This window comes from Anabrus simplex, chromosome 8 (assembly GCF_040414725.1).
Source record: "Anabrus simplex isolate iqAnaSimp1 chromosome 8, ASM4041472v1, whole genome shotgun sequence".
NCBI lineage: Eukaryota > Metazoa > Arthropoda > Insecta > Orthoptera > Tettigoniidae > Anabrus > Anabrus simplex.
In genome coordinates, this window is record NC_090272.1 from 148,185,127 (window position 1) to 148,205,230 (window position 20,104).

At 37.7% G+C, this 20,104-nt stretch overlaps 1 protein-coding gene across 1 annotated transcript in view; it reads left to right on the plus strand.

Moving 5' to 3' along the window:
• LOC136878905 (cGMP-dependent protein kinase, isozyme 1) overlaps positions 1–19,715 on the plus strand; it is a 759,217-nt gene extending 739,502 nt beyond the window's left edge. The window contains exons 13-14 of the mRNA XM_067152503.2: positions 8,561–8,627; positions 19,292–19,715. Of these exons, the coding sequence (XP_067008604.2) occupies positions 8,561–8,627; positions 19,292–19,387 (163 nt within the window). The 3' untranslated portion in view covers positions 19,388–19,715. The remainder of the gene's footprint in view (positions 1–8,560; positions 8,628–19,291) is intronic.
• Positions 19,716–20,104: the final 389 nt, after the last annotated feature.

Below are 20,104 nucleotides of genomic sequence, written 5' to 3' on the forward strand. Positions count from 1 at the left end.
TGATTGATTGATTGATTGATTGATTGATTGATTGATTGATTGATTGATTGATTGATTGATTGATTGATTGATTGATTGATTGATTGATTGATTGATTGATTGATTGATTGATTGATTGATTGATTGATTGATTGATTGATTGATTGATTTCAGAAATGTAATATGTTACAGACGTGAAAATTGGTATTTTAATCTTTCAAAAATAAAGGAACATGTATTTTTTGCTTTAGGGAAAAACACTTTAGGTGGTAAAAAGGACTGCAAAGGGGGTTGAACTCTTTTTATTAGGATACTGATATCTCAAAACTGAAGAAGTTACCGATGTAAAAATTGGTATTTGGAGTCTCCTTTAAAAATAAAAAAAATACTTACTTTTTATTTTCAGAAAATTCACTTGGGGGGGGGGGGGAGTGAAAGAATTTAAACATTAGTTGAATTATTCATATGAGGATACTTGTATCTAAAAAAAGCTAAAGATGTTACAGATGTGAAAATTGGTATTTGGAATCTCCTTTAAAAATTAAAAAAACACACATTTTGGGGGGAAAAGCAACTTGAGTGGGGGGGGCATAGGAGTTGAATTATTTTCATGAGGATACATATACTTCAAAAAGTGAAGATGTTACAGTCATGATAACTGGTTTTTGAAAGCTCCTTTATAAATGAAGGAATATGGGGTCTTTTGCTGAAAAATTCACATAAGGGGGGGAAAGGAAGTGGAAACATTGAACTCTTCTTTTTACTGGAACACTTATATCTCGACAGCCTCTATGGCTCAGATGGCAGTGCGTTGGCCTCTCACCGCTGGATACCGTGGTTCAAATCCCGGTCACTCGATGTGAGATTTGTGCTGGACAAAGCGGAGGCAGGACAGGTTTTCCTCCGGGTACTCTAGTTTTCCCTGTCATCTTTCATTCCAGCAACACTCTCCATTCTCATTTCATAGCATCTATCAGTCATTAATAAAAATCACTTTCGGAGTGGCGACCCCTTCATACTAATAGCCTATATATATTATTCATTTCATTACATCCCTGACTCGGTCAATGACTGGAAAACAGGTTGTAGGTTTTCATTTTTTACTTATATCTCAAAAACTGAAGTTTACAGACGTGAAAACTGGCATTTGGAATCTTCTTTAAAAATGAAGAAACACCCATTTGTGGGGTGGGAAATGAACTTAACGGGAGGGGGTGAAAAAGGAGTTGAATTCTTTTTATTAGGATCCTTATATCTCAAAAGCTGAAGATGTTACAAACATGGAAATTTATATTTGGAATCTGTTTTCAAAGTAAAGAAACACATATTATTTTGTTTTCTAAAAATCCACTCAAGGGGGTGAAAAAATTGAAAAATTATTTGAATTACCGTATGTGTATGAGGATACTCATATCTAAAAAAAACTAAAGATGTTACAGACTTGAAAATCAATATTTGGAATCTCCTGTAAAAATAAAGAAACACAGTTTTTCTTTGTTTTCAGAAAGTCCACTTAAGGGGGCGGGGGTGGAAAGAAGTGAAGGAAAATCATTTTTATGAGGATACTTATATCTCAAAACCTAATGATGTTACAGATGTGGTATTTGGAATCTTCTTTGAAACTAAGAGGCACATACATTTTTTTGGAAAATCCACTTAAAGGGCTGAAAAGAATTGAAAAAGCAGGTGAATTTTTAAGGAGAATACTGGTACATCTTCAGTATTTGCCAAAATCTTAACATCTTACAGACATGAAATTTGGTGTTTGGAAAGTCCTTTAAAGACACAAAAACATTTACTTATTATTTTTGAAAAAGGCACTTAACGGGGCTGAAAAGAAGTTGAATTATTTTTTTATGAGGATACTTATATATCAAAAACTGAAGATGTTACAGGAATGAAAATTTGTATTTGGAATCTCCTTTAAAAATAAAGCACCATGTATTTTTTTGTTTTCAGAAAATCCACTTGGGCAGGGCAGAACACTGATAAAGGGGTGGAATTCTTTTTATGGGGATACTTATATCTCAAAAACTGAAGATGTTACAGATGTGAAAATAGGTATTTGGAATCTGCTTCAAAAAGAAAGAAACATGTCTTTTCTTTTTCTTTCTTTCGTCTTGAGAGAAGACCATTTCTCACATGTACAGTTCTATTTCGCATGGTCATCTTAGCCCTAAAAGGCAATACCACAAATGTGTTTTACAAAGAGTTTCTGAGGTAAATGAGTTTATATACTTTGGAGATTTTTAGATAATGTCTTAGTACAGTACCAAGGAATGATTACTTTTATAAAAATTACAAATTCCACACAAACTAAGCCACGGGTAACTATTAGTCACTATATAAGACACATTAACATTGAAAGATTGTTGTAAAATACAATCCTCCTCTATATGTGATGATCTCGAGGAAGCTTTACTTTAAGTCATGCCGGAAGATTTGCATACATACATACATACATACATACATACATACATACATACATACATACATACATACATACATACATACATACATACATACATACATACATACATACATACATTATCATTATAGACTGTTAAGCCTTTCAGCATTCAGTCTGCAAGCCTCTGTGAATTTACTAAACGTTGCCACAATCCTCGATTTGCAACTAGTGTTCATTTAGTTCTATCCCACTTATCCTTAAATCGTTACAAACTGAGTCTAACCATCATCGTCTTGGTCTCCCCCTACTTCTCTTACCCTCCATAACAGAGTCCATTATTCTCCTAGGTAACCTATCCTCCTCCATTCGCCTCACATCACTGAAGCCGGTTTATCTGTACAGCTTCATCCATCGAGTTCATTCCTAAATTAGTCTTTACATCCTCATTCCGAGTACCCTCCTGCCATTGTTCCCACCGGGTTGTACCAGCAATCATTCTTGCTATTTTCATGTCTGTTACTTCTAACTTATGAATAAGATATCCTGAGTCCACCCAGCTTTCGCTCCGGTAAAGCAAAGTTGGTCTGAAAACAGACCGATGTAAAGATAGTTTCGTCTGGGAGCTGACTTCCTTTTTACAGAATACTGCTGATTGCAACTGCGAGCTCACTGCATTAGCTTTACTACACCTTGATTCAATCTCACTTACCATATTACCATCCTGGGAGAACACACAACCTAAATACTTGAAATTATCGACCTGTTCTAGCTTTGTATCACCAATCTGACATTCAATTATGTTGAATTTCTTACCTACTGACATCAATTTAATCTTCGAGAGGCTAATTTTCATACCATACTCATTGCACCTATTTTCAAGTTCCAAGATATTAGACTGCAGACTTTCGGCACAGTCTGCCGTTAAGACCAAGTCATCAGCATAGGCCAAACTGCTTACTACATTTCCACCTAACTGAATCCCTCCCTGCCATTTTATACCTTTCAGCAGATGATCCATGTAAACTACGAACAGCAAAGGTGAAAGGTTACCGCCTTGTCTAGCCTCTGTAATTACCCTGAACCAAGAACTCATTCTACCATCAATGCTCACTGAAGCCCAATTGTCAACATAAATGCCTTTGATTGATTTTAGTAATCTACCTTTAATTCCATAGTCCCCCAGTATAGCGAACATCTTTTCCTTCGGTACCCTGTCATTTGCTTTCTCTAGATCTATGAAACATAAACACAACTGCCTATTCCTCTCAAAGCATTTTTAAATTACCTGGCGCATACTGAAAATCTGATCCTGACAGCCTCTCTGTGGTCTGAAACCACACTGGTTTTCATCCAATTTCCTCTCAACGACTGATCGCACCCTCCCTTCCAAGATGCCAGTGAATACTTTGCCTGGTATACTAATCAATGAGATACCTCGATAGTTGTTACAATCCTTCCTGTTCCCTTGCTTATAGATAGGTGCAATTACTGCTTTTGTCCAATCTGAAGGTACCTTACCAACACTCCATGCTAATTTTATTACTCTATGAAGCCATTTCATCCCTGCCTTCCCACTATACTTCACCATTTCAGGTCTAATTTCATCTATTCCTGCTGCTTTATGCCAATGGAGTTTATTTACCGTCCTTTCCACTTCCTCAAGCGTAATTTCACCGACATCATTTTCCTCCTCCCCAAGAGCTTGGCTGTTCGCAACACCACCAGGAAGATTTCCTTTGATGTTGAGAAGATGTTCAAAATATTCCCTCGACCCCTCCAGTGATTCACTGGGATCTATTATGAGTTTACCTGAATTACTCAATACACTGTTCATTTCCTTTTCCCCTCCCTTCCTATGATTCTTTATTACTGTCCAGAAAGGTTTCCCTGCTGCTTGACCTAGCCTTTCCAGGTTATTACCAAAATCTTCCCACGACTTCTTTTTGGATTAAACAACTATTTGTTTTGCTCTGTTTCTTTCATCTAAGTACAAATCCCTGTCTGCCTTGGCCCTTGTTTGGAGCCATTTCTGATAAGCCTTCTTTTTATGTTTACAAGCTGCTCTCACTTCATCATTCCACCAAGATGTTCACCTTTTCCTATCTTTACACACAGTTGCTCCTAGGCATTCCCTTGCTGTTTCTACTACAGCATCCTTATATGCCACCCATTCACTTTCCATATCCTGAACCTGCTTAAAAAATGTGATATGATGGGAAATACTAATTTGTTTTCATTTCAGCACCATCTGTTAGCCTGATCCTTAAAAACTACTCGATAGTAGCATCAACAGCACTATCAGTTCACTGGAAACTCTCTCTAAAAGTCCCATCGATACAGGTTATATACACTTAAAAATTAATTCTGTAAAATCTGTCTAAACGCTTAACTTACTGCAAATACTCAATTTACATGTTAGAAACTTCAGTTGTGTGTTTGAATCATCAGTCCATACACTGGTTTGATGCAACTCTCCATGCCAACCTATCCTGTGCTAACCTTTTCCTTTCTATGTAACTATTGCATCCTACATCTGCTCTAATCTGCTTGTCATATTCATACCTTGGTCTACCCCTACCATTCTTACCACCTACACTTCCTTCAAAAACCAACTGAACAAGTCGTGGGTGTCTTATGATGTGTCCTATCATTCTATCTCTTCTTCTCGTCAAATTTAGCCAAATCGATCTCCTCTCACCAATTCCATTCAGTATCTCTTCATTCATGATTCGATCTATCCATCTCACCTTCAACATTCTTCTGTAACACCACTTTTCAAAAGGTTCTATTCTCTTTCTTTCTGAGCTAGTTATCATCCTGTTTCACTTCCATACAATGCTACGCTCCACACGGAAGTCTTTAAAAACATCTTTCTAATTCCTATATCAACGTTTGAAGTGAGTAAATTGCTTTCTTAAGAAAGTTCTTCCTTGCTTGTGCTAGTCTGCATTTTGTGTCCTCCTTACTTCTGTCATTGTTAGTTATTTTACTACCCAAGTAACAATATTCATCTACTTCCTTTAACATTTCTAAATCTAATATTTCCTGCATCACCTGCCTTCATTCGTCTGCACTCCAAGAACGAGATGAGAAGTGGTTCAGGTTTTCCCCACAGTTCTAGATAAGTTGTAGCTTCACTCAGGCTAACTCATAACCGCTCTGCTTGAAAATAATGTTTGCCTCACAGTCATACTTCAGATCCAGAAACTCCATCTGCAAAGAGTTATGAAGCTTATCCACAGCTTTAAATGAGGATGGATCTAGAATCCAATCCGGAATTTGTAACTTGGTCAAATATTCAAATCTTGATTCCATGTCAGTTTTTAACTGGTCAAGGTGATCAGTAAAAATTAGGATTTTGTCTTCTGGGACTTCAGGAGTCTCGTTATCCAACACTGAACACTTTTTAAGGGTCAGAAACTGAATCAGCTTTTTACGGCTAATATTTACTTTGTCAATATCAAACTTGGCAAAGAATGATAAAATAATTCATTTGGCCTTGATAAGGTTCATCTTGTTCCTTGAAGCCTTATATTATTGACTTCGTTTATTTTTTCAAAAATGTCTGTAAAGTACGCAAGTTCCAAGTTGCGTTGCTTCAAATTCTCACTTAAAACAGGATCAGATGTGTCAAGAAACTCAGTAACCGTGTCAAATAATTCAAAGAAACGGCACAAACAGTTTCCTTTAGAAAGCCACCTCACGGTCGTATGTAGAAGCAAGTTTTCGAATTCCTCATCGTTTTCATGGCAAAGTTGTCCGAACAGACGTTCGTTGAGGGAATTAGCTTTGATGTTGTTGCTCTTCCTTGCTTGTGCTAGTCTGCATTTTATGTCCTCCTTACTTCTGCCATCGTTAGTTATTTTACTACCCAAGTAACAAAATTCATCTACTTCCTTTAAGACTTCATTTCCTAATCTAACTATTGCATCCTGCATCTGCTCTAATCTGCTTGTCATATTCATACCTTGGTCTACCCCTACCAGTCTTACCACCTACACTTCCTTCATAACCAGTTGCAGGGTTTCATGCAGGACACTACTCAATTTTTTGGAGCTAAGTGTTGACGATGAATGACACAGTGAATAGTGAGAAACCCAGCATGACAAGCTGACATGGCAGAAGCAGCGTATGTTGCACAAGCGCTCACATTTGTTAGGGGAATCTCTTTTTCCCCAAAATATTTTGCACCACTTTAAAAATCGACGATCCCTTCGCACGAGTGATCAAAGTTCTAGCAAACATCATTGCCTCGGTAATTTCCTTTTGTTCATTGATAAAACTCACATAAGCTAATAAAATTGCTTTGTTATCAATCACAGTTGATTCATCAATCTGCAATGCAAATTTATTTTTTCAACCTATTGGTGAGTTTGGATTCAACGTCCGTCAATTCGCTTGGAACCAGTATTGCTGTTCAAAGGAATTGATTGACTTATTACTAGGGCCCTTGCCTAGCATGATTTCAACATTTTTTGGTAGCCGGTGAAACAAGAGTTTCGCCAATTGTGTGAGGTTTACCACATTTAGCGATCAAAAAAAGGCATCTCGTAAGAAGCAAGAAGACCTTTGTCAAGATCGGTTGCTCGTTTTTTAAATAATTCACTCACATTAGGCCGTTTATCAGCTTTGAGGTGTTGAAAACAACTAAGTGTTACTCACTTTATCACTGTATACTCTTGAAAAATGATCTTTCGTTCGTGATTCATGGCTTCATTACTAGTAAATGTTTTATCGCACAAAAGACAATGTGGAAACTGCACATTTTGCGGTGATGCGATAAAACCAAATTTTAAATACTCAGCTGAGTATTGACGACACTTCTTCGGTTTTGAATCCATTGTGCATGAACTTCTACACTTTAAAACAAACACACAAAAACAGAAAAGACATGCACAAAAACTGATGGTGAGGCACACAAAGGCTAGTTGAGACTGAAGACGAATGTAGGTCAATGGCAAGTGTATTTCGATGGCAGGAGGAGGAGGGGGTTGAGTCACCAGTCGGCCACGCTGAGCAACAACAAATCGCCCCCAGTTATTTATTGGCCCCCTGATAACCCAAATCGCCCACTTGGGGGCGATCGCCCCGAGGTTGGGAACCACTGATCTACCCTATCCAAATCCTTGGATAGGTCAGTAGTAATACAGTCCATTTGACCTCTTGGATATAAAATATCTGCTATATCTTGCTGGAATCCTACAAATTGAGCTTCACTGGAATAACCTTTCCTAAACCCAAACTGCCTTCTATCAAACCAGTTAGTAATTTGGTAAAATGTGTCTAATATAATCAGAAAGAATGCTTTCTCAGAGCTTACAAACTACATCAAGCTGACTGGCCTGTAATTTTCTGCTTTATATTTGTGACTCTTTGCCTTGTACACTAGGGTTAACATTGCAACTGTCCATTCTTTCATGCAAACAGTAATCAAATAGGTATTTCAGATATGGCACTATATCCCAATCCATAGCCCAGGAATCTTATCAACCCCAGCTGCCTTGAGGATTCTGAACCAGAATTTTCCGAAGATGAAATAACAATATTAAAATTTGCTCCCATAACATGGTGTAATGTTGAACGGATTTTCTCCAGGTATAAAAACATCTTATCTGACAACCTAAGAGGCTTCCAGTTTGCCATGTTGAAAATGCATGTGATTATCCAGTGTAATTTCATTGACAGTGAGAAATAATGCTGGGTACGGATATTTTATTCTCATGTTTGTAAATAATTTTCTGATTAGACACTAGCCAAGTATTTTGTCTCTGATTGTTATAACAATTATTTTATTACTTTGTTTTATTACTTTTCAGGGTTCATAACTTGCTATAGATGAAGGTGAAGTAGAAAAAGAACTTTCTGATAGATGATAAAAATGGCATGTAACCAGTAATGATTATGAGAAGTTAGTTGTATGTGAATTAATTAAACTATAAGATCACATTTTTGTACATAAATTAATTAGCATCTATTTTTGTCTTTTTGTGTCATATTTGAATATTTAGGTCATATTCACTTGCATGATTAGGTACATAACAGATGTGTGCAAAATTTATGGTAGGTAATCCAGAATTTTTTAAAAAATGTGTATTCCTTGTAAACCATCACATTCCTTGTCCCATAAAAATAAATTTCAATATAGATTAATGGTTTTTGTTTCCTCAACAGGTGGTTTCAAGGATTTGACTGGGATGGCTTGAAGCAGAGAACTCTCATTCCTCCCATCATTCAGCAAGTAAGAACAATATGTGTAACAAATATTTGAGGTCCTGGCATACATAAGACAGTAATTCTTTTAGGGTGATTTTGACTTGGGTTGTAGGTCAACATTTTGTGTTATATAGTAGATCTGAATTTGAATCCAAAGTTGAGGTAAATTAATGCAGAGTGACTATGTACACTGCAAAAAAAAATTGGAATATCAAGGATACAATGCAATAATGATTTTTTTAAATGCTACTGATGGCATTTGGCCTTGAAAGACCATGTGACCAGCATTTACAGAGTGAGAGAGCATACATAATGTTTATTGTATTACAATGACACACAACCTGGAACTTTCACAATCTCAAATGTTTTTCTTCTCCGGCATTGTTCAGGTCTCCGGCACACTGTAGCATGTTTGCAATCAGTACATTGATGTCATCTAGAGGAAGGTCCTATTTCACCTGGAGAACTCCAATGAGGTCCAAATGTATCTGTTGAGGTTGTGGACAATAAAAAGAACAGCTGTTTACAACCTGTCACATGCATGCTCAATGCAGTTCGCGTCCCATGAATTCACTGTCCAATCCATATGGTTGTTACCCGCCTCTTTCATGAAGTTCCTCACTGATGCACCTTGATGAGAGCGAGCATTGTTATCGACAAAAGAGAATTCAGCATTCCTATTCATCCTCAATGGGTTGTACAAACGGTCAATGAATTTCATCTGTATACCACTAGGCAGTTAATGTCCCTCGAATTGGTATCAAAGATATATGGCGGCTATGCGTAACCCCAACCCAAAACTTTACTTCACCACCTCCAAATGCATGCACCTCTTGAGCATGCAGGTACTTGCTACTACATCCTTTACATCTCCACAGTCTTTGCCGTCGTGTTTCTGGCCTATGTGATATCCATGTTTCATCTGCAAACATGATACTACACCATTCATCCAAACCCCTATCAAGATGTTGGACAGCCTCTCAGTACGATGATGATTCTCTAGTGGTATGCATTGAATCACTTGAAACTACCTTAATTGGACACTATGTAGCTGATTGTGTACAGTTTGTACAGATACATGGACCCTGGTTGCCCTCAAGTAATCTTGTAATTGTTGAGCAGTCGAAGTTCGTCTCCTCTGTGCTGTTACATGGATATACCGATCTTCATGCGGAGTTGTCAACCTTGGTTGACCTTCCCTCAGTCTGTCAGTCACATCATTAGTCTCACAGTATCTTTTCCTCATTTTTAACACTGCATTTGTGTTACCTCTGTGGTGCATGATACTGCTGCTTTTATACAAGCTGAAAAAACTAGTATACTTGTTCCACCTAGTCAATACACGTAAGTTTATTTACAATTCAAAATTGTAAAAACATCATACTAAAAACAACTGTAAATGTTTTGGCCTCATTAGGCCATCTTCACCTATCTAGAATAACTTAAACTTATAATTAATGTACAGTAGAGTCTCGTTAATCCAAACTAATTGGGACCGGAGTCTGTTCGAATTACGACATTTTCGGATTAACCGGAAGATATTTTCTAATAATAATGTTATTGTTTTTCGTCTCGCTAACATGGTTTCCGGAGACGCCTAGGTGCCGGGATGTTCTCCCACGGGATTTCTTTTACGTGCCACTAAATCTACTTACACGAGGTTGACGTATTTGATCACCTTCAAATACCACCGAACTGAGCCAGGATCGAACCTTTCAAGTTGGGGTCAGAAAGCCAGCGCCTCAACTGTCTGAGGAAAATAGTTTCTACAATACAGTATATACTGTAATTTGAAATGTCCATTCTTTAGCAGTTACGTCAATAAAATACTGTATAAAATTACAGTAGGGTAGTTAAGAACCCGTAGAGGAGAAAACAACTAAAACTAGGTTAAACTTGTTTCCTAAACAGTAACGGGTTACACTTTGCATTGTGCCTGGGATGCGAAGAGCTGCTTGTGATGTTTATTTAATAGCAATTCGATGGAAGCTGACTGTCATCAATTACAAACAGACCAAGAAATTGTAGCTATGGTGGAAAAAGAATCTGGAATTGATGAGGAACAGAGTGACGACGAAGAAGACCACAATGAACAACTAGTGTCCCATTCAGATGCCGTGGCCGCCTTAGAACTAACCTTGCCGTACGCTACGTCGAGCAACACTCCCCTGCTATGCCCACTGATGTGATGTTTATCTCGGTAACATGTTTGTCCTTGTATTAACTCTAACATCCTAGAAGTTTTTATATGAAGTGGAACAACAAGTTTATCGTAGTTCATCGTAATTACCGTAGCTGTCAATACTTTTATGTGAAAATTTTTCTGGTTTAACACTGCATCTTCGAGTAGGTTCCAATCACTACGGCAAAAGAAACTAACACACTTCGTAAAGATATACGACCCGTATTTGATGGTTTATGATGTGTAATTATGTTTACATTAAGTTATTCTAGTAAAATATGACTAATGAAATGCAAGTAAGTCTGTATTCTATACTATATTCTTTCATTTCAATAATGAGAATGTTTAAAAAATTGAATATTTCAGTTCGGATTAACCGGACTTTCGGATTAATGGGACTCTAGTGTATTGAAAATTGCAAAACACAAGTAAAATTTACATTCATGTGATATCGTCACACCTATACCAAAACCCCAAATGTGACAATGCTCTTCCTATCCATTATTTGCCTTAAGACTGGTCACGACTCCCAGCCACATACTGATATACAGTCCATCAGAACAATTTTCATTGAGTTCATTGTATGTTTGCATGACATATTTACCCACTCCTAGAGTATAATGTATTTAAGGTTCATTTTCCTATGTGGCTAAAACACTGTGAGATGAAAGAGTCGCTTGATGTAGTATGATGAAGTGTGACTTTGAACAGTTTTATTTAATAAATTACAGTGATAATGTAATTAAAAGTTTCTTCTGTTCCTTAAAGTTTGTTTCACGTAAAATAATTATTGATAGCTAGTTCATTAAAATTGTGTTCCCCTTCACATAAAATCTTCTAAGATGTTAAAATTTACAAATGTAGATCAAATTTATTTCAATGCCAGCCAGACCGTTGAGTGAAGTTGAACTGCTGTCAGGTCATGTTGAGAGATATGAAATTTTCAACAGCTCTATCTTTGCATCATATCATGTCTGTGCACTGGCTAAGTTGACACTAAGTCGGTAACATGTTTGTCCTTGTATTAACTCTAACATCCTAGAAGTTTTTATATGAAGTGGAACAACAAGTTTATCGTAGTTCATCGTAATTACCGTAGCTGTCAATACTTTTATGTGAAAATTTTTCTAAGTTACAGAAGAATCTTTTGATTACTTTATCATGTCATTTATTACATAAAACTGTTCAATGTCAGACTCATTCTGACTTTCATCATACTACATGATACTACTAAATGACTCCTCCATCTAATTGTGTTTTAGCATGCACCTATTTTATTTTTAAAATATTTAATATGAATATAAATTTTCCTCATGTTTTGCAATTTTCAATACAGGAATTAGTTTTAAGTTAGAGTAATACTGCTGCCTTTGTATGTCCACCGTGAATCAATACACGATTCTAGGTTAGTCAAACTGGAAAATATGCATATGAATCCTAAACACTACCTGAAGCTCATACTGTACTGTATATACTACTAAAAGTCTTCACCTCAAATGGCATAGTTCACCCCAGACCTAAGACAGACTGTAGGCAGTGACATCTGCTGTATTGTAAAGAAGCAATTGAATTACTTGTGTGTAAACAGTGCTCTGTACCACTTACAACAGAACTACATATGCTTTACCATATAACATTCCAAATCCCATTATATTCCAAACATTTTCGAGGTGTATATTATTTAGTAACCAACATATTCACTTTATTGTCTTGCTGTTCTTCAAAAGTAAAAGTTAGTCAAACTGTATAGAGAATATGGCTATGATCATCCTCTACTCTTAACTAACATGATTCCAGTTCAGTCCTTGCAAGCAGCAAAATACAAAGGATATTAACAAGGAAAGACAAGAACATTGAAACAAATACATAATAGGATAAATGCATGGTGTCAGATTAGTGTGGAAAGAGGGAGAGGTAGAAAGAAAACACAAAAGCACAAAGGAGAGAGCCAATGTATTTCAAGATGGTATTGAATGAAGGAGTGGAAATTGTACTTGTTCTTCTATGTTTTCTTGCCATTTCTCCTGCACTTACTTCTCACTGTCAAGTCATATACAGGGAGTATCAGAACTATATTGACAAAAACATCCAGTGATGCTCTTCTTGTTTTGTTAAAAATGATGGTGCAATTGAATTGGCAGAGAAAATTTCTCTTTTCAAGGAAATGAGGTTATTTTGTTACTTCCGGGCATATGATTCAAATTGATGAACTCACCGTATTTGTATGTCAGAGTACAAGCTGCTGCCATGCTTCAGGGTAGAGAAGGGGAGAGAGGGGAAGTGGAGTGTATGATAGAGACTGAGATAATGCTCCGCGCGTATGCACAAGTTTCCTCGTTCAACTTACAGAGGATTGTCCTTTTCTCTTACAGGCAATATCCACAGTTCACTTATTAAACAGCCATAACTGCATACACAGTACAAGAACAAACCAAAATTAAGCCACATCTGTCAGTCAAGGAATGCACCAGATTGTTTCTCCTCTTGTCTGTTGGTCGCAGTAACGTTCTTTATTATTAACATGCTCAAAGATGCAATGCTGCTGCCCCACGATTGTATATTCCTTCACTCACAACACTGTAAATAGAATTAAATACTGAACAAAGGAAACAATATGTTCAATGGTTTGAATAAAGTAGATGTTCAACATGCTCCCCTCCTACTTCAGAGCACAGTTCACAACAGTGTACTAGTGACATTTAGACTCCATTCAGGATGCATGGTGTGTCGTGAATGACCTGGAAAGCTGCCTGTATTCTTGGTACAAGTTAATCTCTTTCTATGGGGTTCGCATAGTAGTCAATTTGTTGCAGATCAAACTCTACACTGTCTGCTGGGGCTGGGAAGTGACTATGTGAAACAAATGAGAAACTTGTGCATTCTCAGTGAGCATAACCTCTGTCTCCAACTTTCCACTTCCCCTCCCTTTCCTTCTCAGACACACAACAACAGGCAATGGCTAGCTCTCCGGCATAGCAAATATGGCAAGTTCGTCGGTTTGAAATGCACACCTGGAAATAACAAATTAACTCATTTTTCTGAAAAGAAAATTTTTCTCCACCAATCCTATTGCAGCATCCTTCTTAACATAACACAAAGAGCATCGATGAATTTTTTGTTGGAATAGTTCTGATACACCCTGTATAGACAGATAGGAGGAACAAGAAATGGAACACAAAAACAGGACTAACATAAAGGCAGATCAGTGTGTGTGAAGAGGGAGCAACAGAAAGAGAAGACATTTTCCTGTTGGGATTCTTTTCTCCTTTTGTGTTTGTCCTGTGTTCATAATCTTTTACCACTTATACCTGTCTTGTGTTTCTTCTCTTTTCCTGTACTTATCCAACAGGCTTTGTTCTTATCCTACACCTCCATATCGAGGCTGAAGATCTGTAAAGATGGTTGATGTCCACCCTCCTAATGAAGCTGGGAAGCAGAAACAAGCTTGTCGGGGGCTGAGAAGAGATGGATGTAGAAGAACTGGGATTGATCAGGAGAGAGCCTATATATTTGTAAATGGCATTGTATGGAGATATGGAGATTGTCTTCATCCTTTTGTGTTTTCATGTTTATCCTTGTCTCTTTCTGTTGCTCCCTCTTCAAACACTGATCTGCCTTTATGTTCGTCCTATTTTCTGTTCCTTTTCTTGAAATCAATCAATCAGTCACTACTGATCTGCATTTAGAGCAGTCGCCCAGGTGGCAGATTTCCTATCTGTTGTTTTCCTAGCCTTTTCTTAAATGATTGCAAAGAAATTGGAAATTTATTGAACATCACCCTTGGTAAGTTATTCCAATCCCTAACTCCCCTTCCTATAAACGAATATTTGCCCCAATTTGTCCTCCTATCTACGGTATCTAATTATGACTTGATTTGACAATTGTCTGCCCCTTTCCAATACTTATTTGACACTGTGTTTAACTTACTGCATGTTCCTTTTGATGTTCTTACCTTTCTATATATCACTTGATTTGTACTTGTTTGTTTCTTTCCATTAACTTATGTTGACTTGTTGAGTTCCTTTGCTTCTTTTGTGTCTTTCCAGTGTTCCTACGTTCCTAGTCCTTTTGTGTTTGTCCAACCCTTGTCCTGTTTCTCTACGAGGTCGGTATGAGGTGAAGTGAGATGAATCAGTCTGTTGTGGGGGGGTTTTTATGACCGGATGCTCTTTCTGACGTCAATCTCATCAGAGGAGTTAATGAGATGAAATGAAAGACATGATTATGATAGTAAGAATGGAGAGAGTGAAACCCGGTACTGGTACGTAGCCTACTTCTGTCAAATAGCACCAAGGGGTCTGCTCAAGGCTTAACGTCCCCATCCAACGGACGAATCACCATCAATGCCCTCACTCCATATGAACACTGCAGAGAGATTTGGAATTTAATCCAGGGTTTTGGCACGCAATCTAGTGATTAGAAATTGTATACCACCATCTCCCTTACCCAACATTCTGATGGTAACATTTTTTTCGACCAACGGGACTCGAACCAGCTAAACTCGGTGTGGACAATTTAGACTTCAACGCCTTAACGATCATGGCCACCAGGCAGGCACTCCAGTGTTCCTAGTCCTTTAACACCTGTATTTATCTGTATCATTTTATCTCTTTCCTTTTCCTGCTTTTATCTGGCTTTCTTCTTATCTTATACTTCCCACATCAAGACTGATGATCTGCTAAGTTCCTCATGAATCTGGGGAGCAGAACTCATTGGGGATGAGAAGAATTGGATGTAGAAGAAGCAGGCTTGATGATGATGATGATGATGATGATGATGATGATGATGATGATGATGATGATGGTGATATGGCCTCAGCTACAGTGTGCAAGCATTTTAATATGATGCCATCTGGCTGCTTGCTCATCAATTTCGATGTTTTGTTTTACTCTAGGCCTAGTAGATGGCAAACTGAACTGAATCTCTCTTAGATCTCTATGGCTGAGTTTTAATTAATTTTGTCAGGTAAACACCAAATGTGTCATCAGAGGTCTTTAACATGCCAACATCGCACAACATGGAGTGTGGAAAGGACTTTTTCCCGCCCTTCAAAAATCTAACTAACTCTGCCGAGTTTGAACCCACTCTCTTGGCATCCGGAGACAGACACTCTACCACTGATCCACAGAGGGAACTACTGAGCTTGATGAAGGGAGAGCCAAACTCTCTGAAGATGGCAGTACATGAAGAAGTGGAAATTGTTTTTCTCCTTTCATATTTCCTTTCTCCCTCTTCCCACACTGCAGTCATTGCATATATCATATTATAATGTGTTCCTTTTGATGTTCCTATCTTTCTATCACTTGATTTGCACTTGTTGTACATTTCCATTAATAACAAATAATTTAGTTATTTTACAGATAAATTAATCTAAAAATGTATATAGTACAGGGTGGTTGGACACAGCGTGAACCGGGTATATGAATGTTAGAGCATTGGTCATGCTGATAAAATAATTTGCAAGAAATCATTCAATATCTTGAACCATTATCATTTTATCAGCTGCTAAAGTTGACCAATCAGATTGCTTCACAGACAAATTGAAATGGGCTTTTGCAAGGTGGCATTGCTGAACCTGTACATGGCTTAAGACAGGCATGAGAGCACCAGTCAAAAAATAAAATTTTGAATACAGACCTCGGACCTGATAGGATTGGGCCAAAACAAATATGCTACCGTGATACTGGCTGAAACCAATGGTGTGTTTGTGTTTGATGCTGATTTCTCTGCTTATGACCCGCCCTCTAATGTTCACATACCTGATTCACATTGTTTCCACCACCCTATATACATATCAGTACTAACTTGATTTGCTAATTAATGTGACAACAAAATGTTCACATATTTATCCATGTGTTACAGTTATACAATAGTTCAGTAAGTAAGGCAATCAGTGAAGACAATGCTGGACAACGTTTCTTGTATACTGATAATATTAAATTGATTTGACCATTTCAATGGAAAATAAAATTGAACCGTATTCATGTTTAGGTTTCTTAAGCTCACTGGCCATAGAGGTGAATATTTATTATCTTACAAATAATAGCAAATGCGATAGTGATATTCCAGCAAGTTCATACTAATGCAGATAATTGTAGGTTACTTTTATCTGTTGAAAAGTAGTAGAGAAGCTAATTTTTCTGATCTCATAAAGATATGATCATAGTAATTAATGAGTCACAATAAGTAATAGTCCTTGCCACCACCATCATCATCATCATCATCATCATCATCATCATCATGTTAATAGTTGGTAATTGATTCTCCAAGCTACAATCTAGACAAGCGTTTGGGAAAACTATTACAGCACCACATTAGAATTACATAATTATTCTGACATAATGAATTCCACGCACTTTGTGCAAGTTCATCAGGAGGTGGAGATAAATGACACGGACGTAATAATAAGTCTCAACATCATGACACTGTTCACTAGAGTATCGGTGAGTGATGCTACTCCCTACACTGCCAATATATTGCAGGCTGATATCTAACATATCTTCAACCATTGCCTACAAATGACATATTACCTATGGACACAGTGGAGCAGCTTACTAAGCCCAGTCATAGCCAATTTCTACATGGAGAAATTTGAATAAACTGCACTAGGGGCAGCTGAATTTAAGCCTATGAAATGGTTATGTTATGTTAATAACATTTTTGTACTTTGGCCAGCTGGATGAGAAAACCTGCTCAACTTCCAATATCATACCAACAGACACATCATAGGTCACTATATTCTTTGGATTGCTGAAAAGAGTGAATAGACCCTACATGTGCCTGCATGTGAAGTATTATTATTATAAAATAGATATTATTTTTGTCAAAGACATTGAACGAATAGTTGAAATGAAAATCCACCACCTGTTTCTGGTCAATTGACTGGGTCAGGAATGGAATGAATGAAGCCCCCATGTAGCGGCAAGGATAGGAACTGTGCTGGCTGCTGAAGCCTATCGCACTCCTCTGGGGCAATGATTAATGACTGACAGATGAAATGAAATGATATTTGAGAGGTTTGCTGGAATGATAGGTGACAGGGAAAACTGCAGTACCCAGAGAAAATCCTGTCCCACCTCAGCTTTGTCCAGCACAAATCTCACATGGTGTGACCAGGGTTTGAACCACAGAACCCAGTGGTGAGAGGCTGGCACGCAACCACCCAAGCCATGGAGGCTACAAACGAATAATTATCATTGTTGAAAAAAAGTTTCTTGACTTTGGTTAGAAAAATCACAAATGCATAATATCCAGAAATTTATGTCATTTACTTTCATTAGTGCTGTAGTTGGAATTTATATAAGTCAGCAAATTGTTGGATTATGAAGACTGTAAACAAGGTTTTTACTTCATCAGTTTGATTTCAGCACAATGCCCATCTCCACAGTGTAGCATTATAAGCTGCCACTCTCAGGGAGCCAGGTTTGATTGCTGGTACCACCAGAGATTTAAGAGTGGTAGGAGAGCTGTGTGTTGTATGTTTGGTATTCAGCACGAAGGCTGGTTTGATCCTCCACAGCTCCACCAACAGCTGTCATAGATAGCTCTAGGTGTCACTGAAGAGGAATAACTGGGGGAGTGAGGTAGTTTCCCTTTGCTTTCCTCACTGAACCAGAAGTTGCTATACATATCAGACTTCCGAGATCACTGAAATGCATGCACCAACCTACACTATGAGCAATATTTTCACACAGCTCATAACAGTGACTGGCTGCATAAGCAATGATATTATTAGCATCGCTCATACCTTGGTGACTTTCATATCGTCAAAGCCGAGGATGAGATTGAGACAGGTCAATGAAAGTAACAAATTTATTCTAGACCATCCCATTAAGACATAGTGCACTGTAATCACTACATCTCACCAGCAAAAGCATAGGAAGGCTGGTATGTGGTTGGTGCACAGCTGTGAGCTTGCAACCGGGAGATAGTGGGTTCGAATCCCACTGTTGGCAGCCCTGAAGATGGTTTTCCATGGTTTCCCATTTTTACACCAGGCAAATGCTGGGGCTGTACCTTAATTAAGGCCATGGCCGCTTCCTACCAACCCCTAAGCCTTTCCTATCCCATCGTCGCCATAAGACTTACCTGTGTTGGTGCGACGTTAAACCACTAGGGAAAAAAAAAAAAGGTACATACAGCTCACCTCCATTGGACATGTGCCTGAAAAGAGCTGCACTACCTCGGGACGAGAACACAAGTTTACGTTTAGCATAATCATACCTTCCACTTAACCCCACCTGCTACGATGTTCATTATACATGAGTGTCTCACACAGACACACACACACATATATACACAAACACACACTTTCACTGAATATCGTGATGTTGGCAAATAGCTGGAGAGTCAGCCTGATTTAGATGTGCTCCTGGGGCACATTAGCATGTGAGGAAAGCAAGTCTTGGCCACCGCTGCTTTAGAGTATGGATGAAGTATTTTCTGCAAATGCTTTCTGTAACAGATGTGTAGAAACCTAATCACTTTTTACCTTTTTTATGTTACAGATTCGTGGACCAACTGATACATCAAATTTTGATTCTTATCCAAAAGATAATGATATTCCTCCTGATGAACTCTCAAACTGGGACATAGACTTTTAGTAAACCAAATCGTAGCTGAATACCATCACTTCTGCTTGGAAGAAGCCATGTATGGTGGCAGTGAGGCTGAATCAGTATGAACTATTCGGTCACAGAGGACATTAAATTGTAGTGATCACAAGGCATTATTTTTTACTTGTGATAAGTTTTAAATTCGACAATAGCAAACTCAGCTGTAAAAAGAAATGAGGAATCAGTGAAAGGTTGTATTTATGAACATGCCAAGCATTCTAAGCTGTTTACACAATTTCATTTGACCACATCACTTTGAAATTCATTGAATGAATAATCACCACTGATAAAAAGAGGTTTCTTGTCTTTTGTTACAGAAATCTGTGCCATTTATAGTGCTGTAGTTGGAAATGATGGAAGTCAGTGAATTGTGCCAGTAATGAATACGTGTGTGAGTGTATTGACAAAGGCTACTAGTTTCCATAAATGTTTAAGTAATTATACTGATTAAGTCCTCCTGTTTCAGAATAGGTCTTAAGCTTAAAGTACACAATTTATGAAGGCGAATCTTTGAAATCTTACCTTGTATTACAGGAGAGAGGGGTGTGTTCAGTGTCAATGCTGGGGACCCACCATCCTGCTCTTAGAAATATATGTTTTAGAGTAATATGTACAAGACGACAAGCAGTCAGTAGACCTTGTCATCCATTTTATGAGGGATAGTGGCCTGTTTCATTGTGTTTAAAAGTCAATTTTCTATTTGTT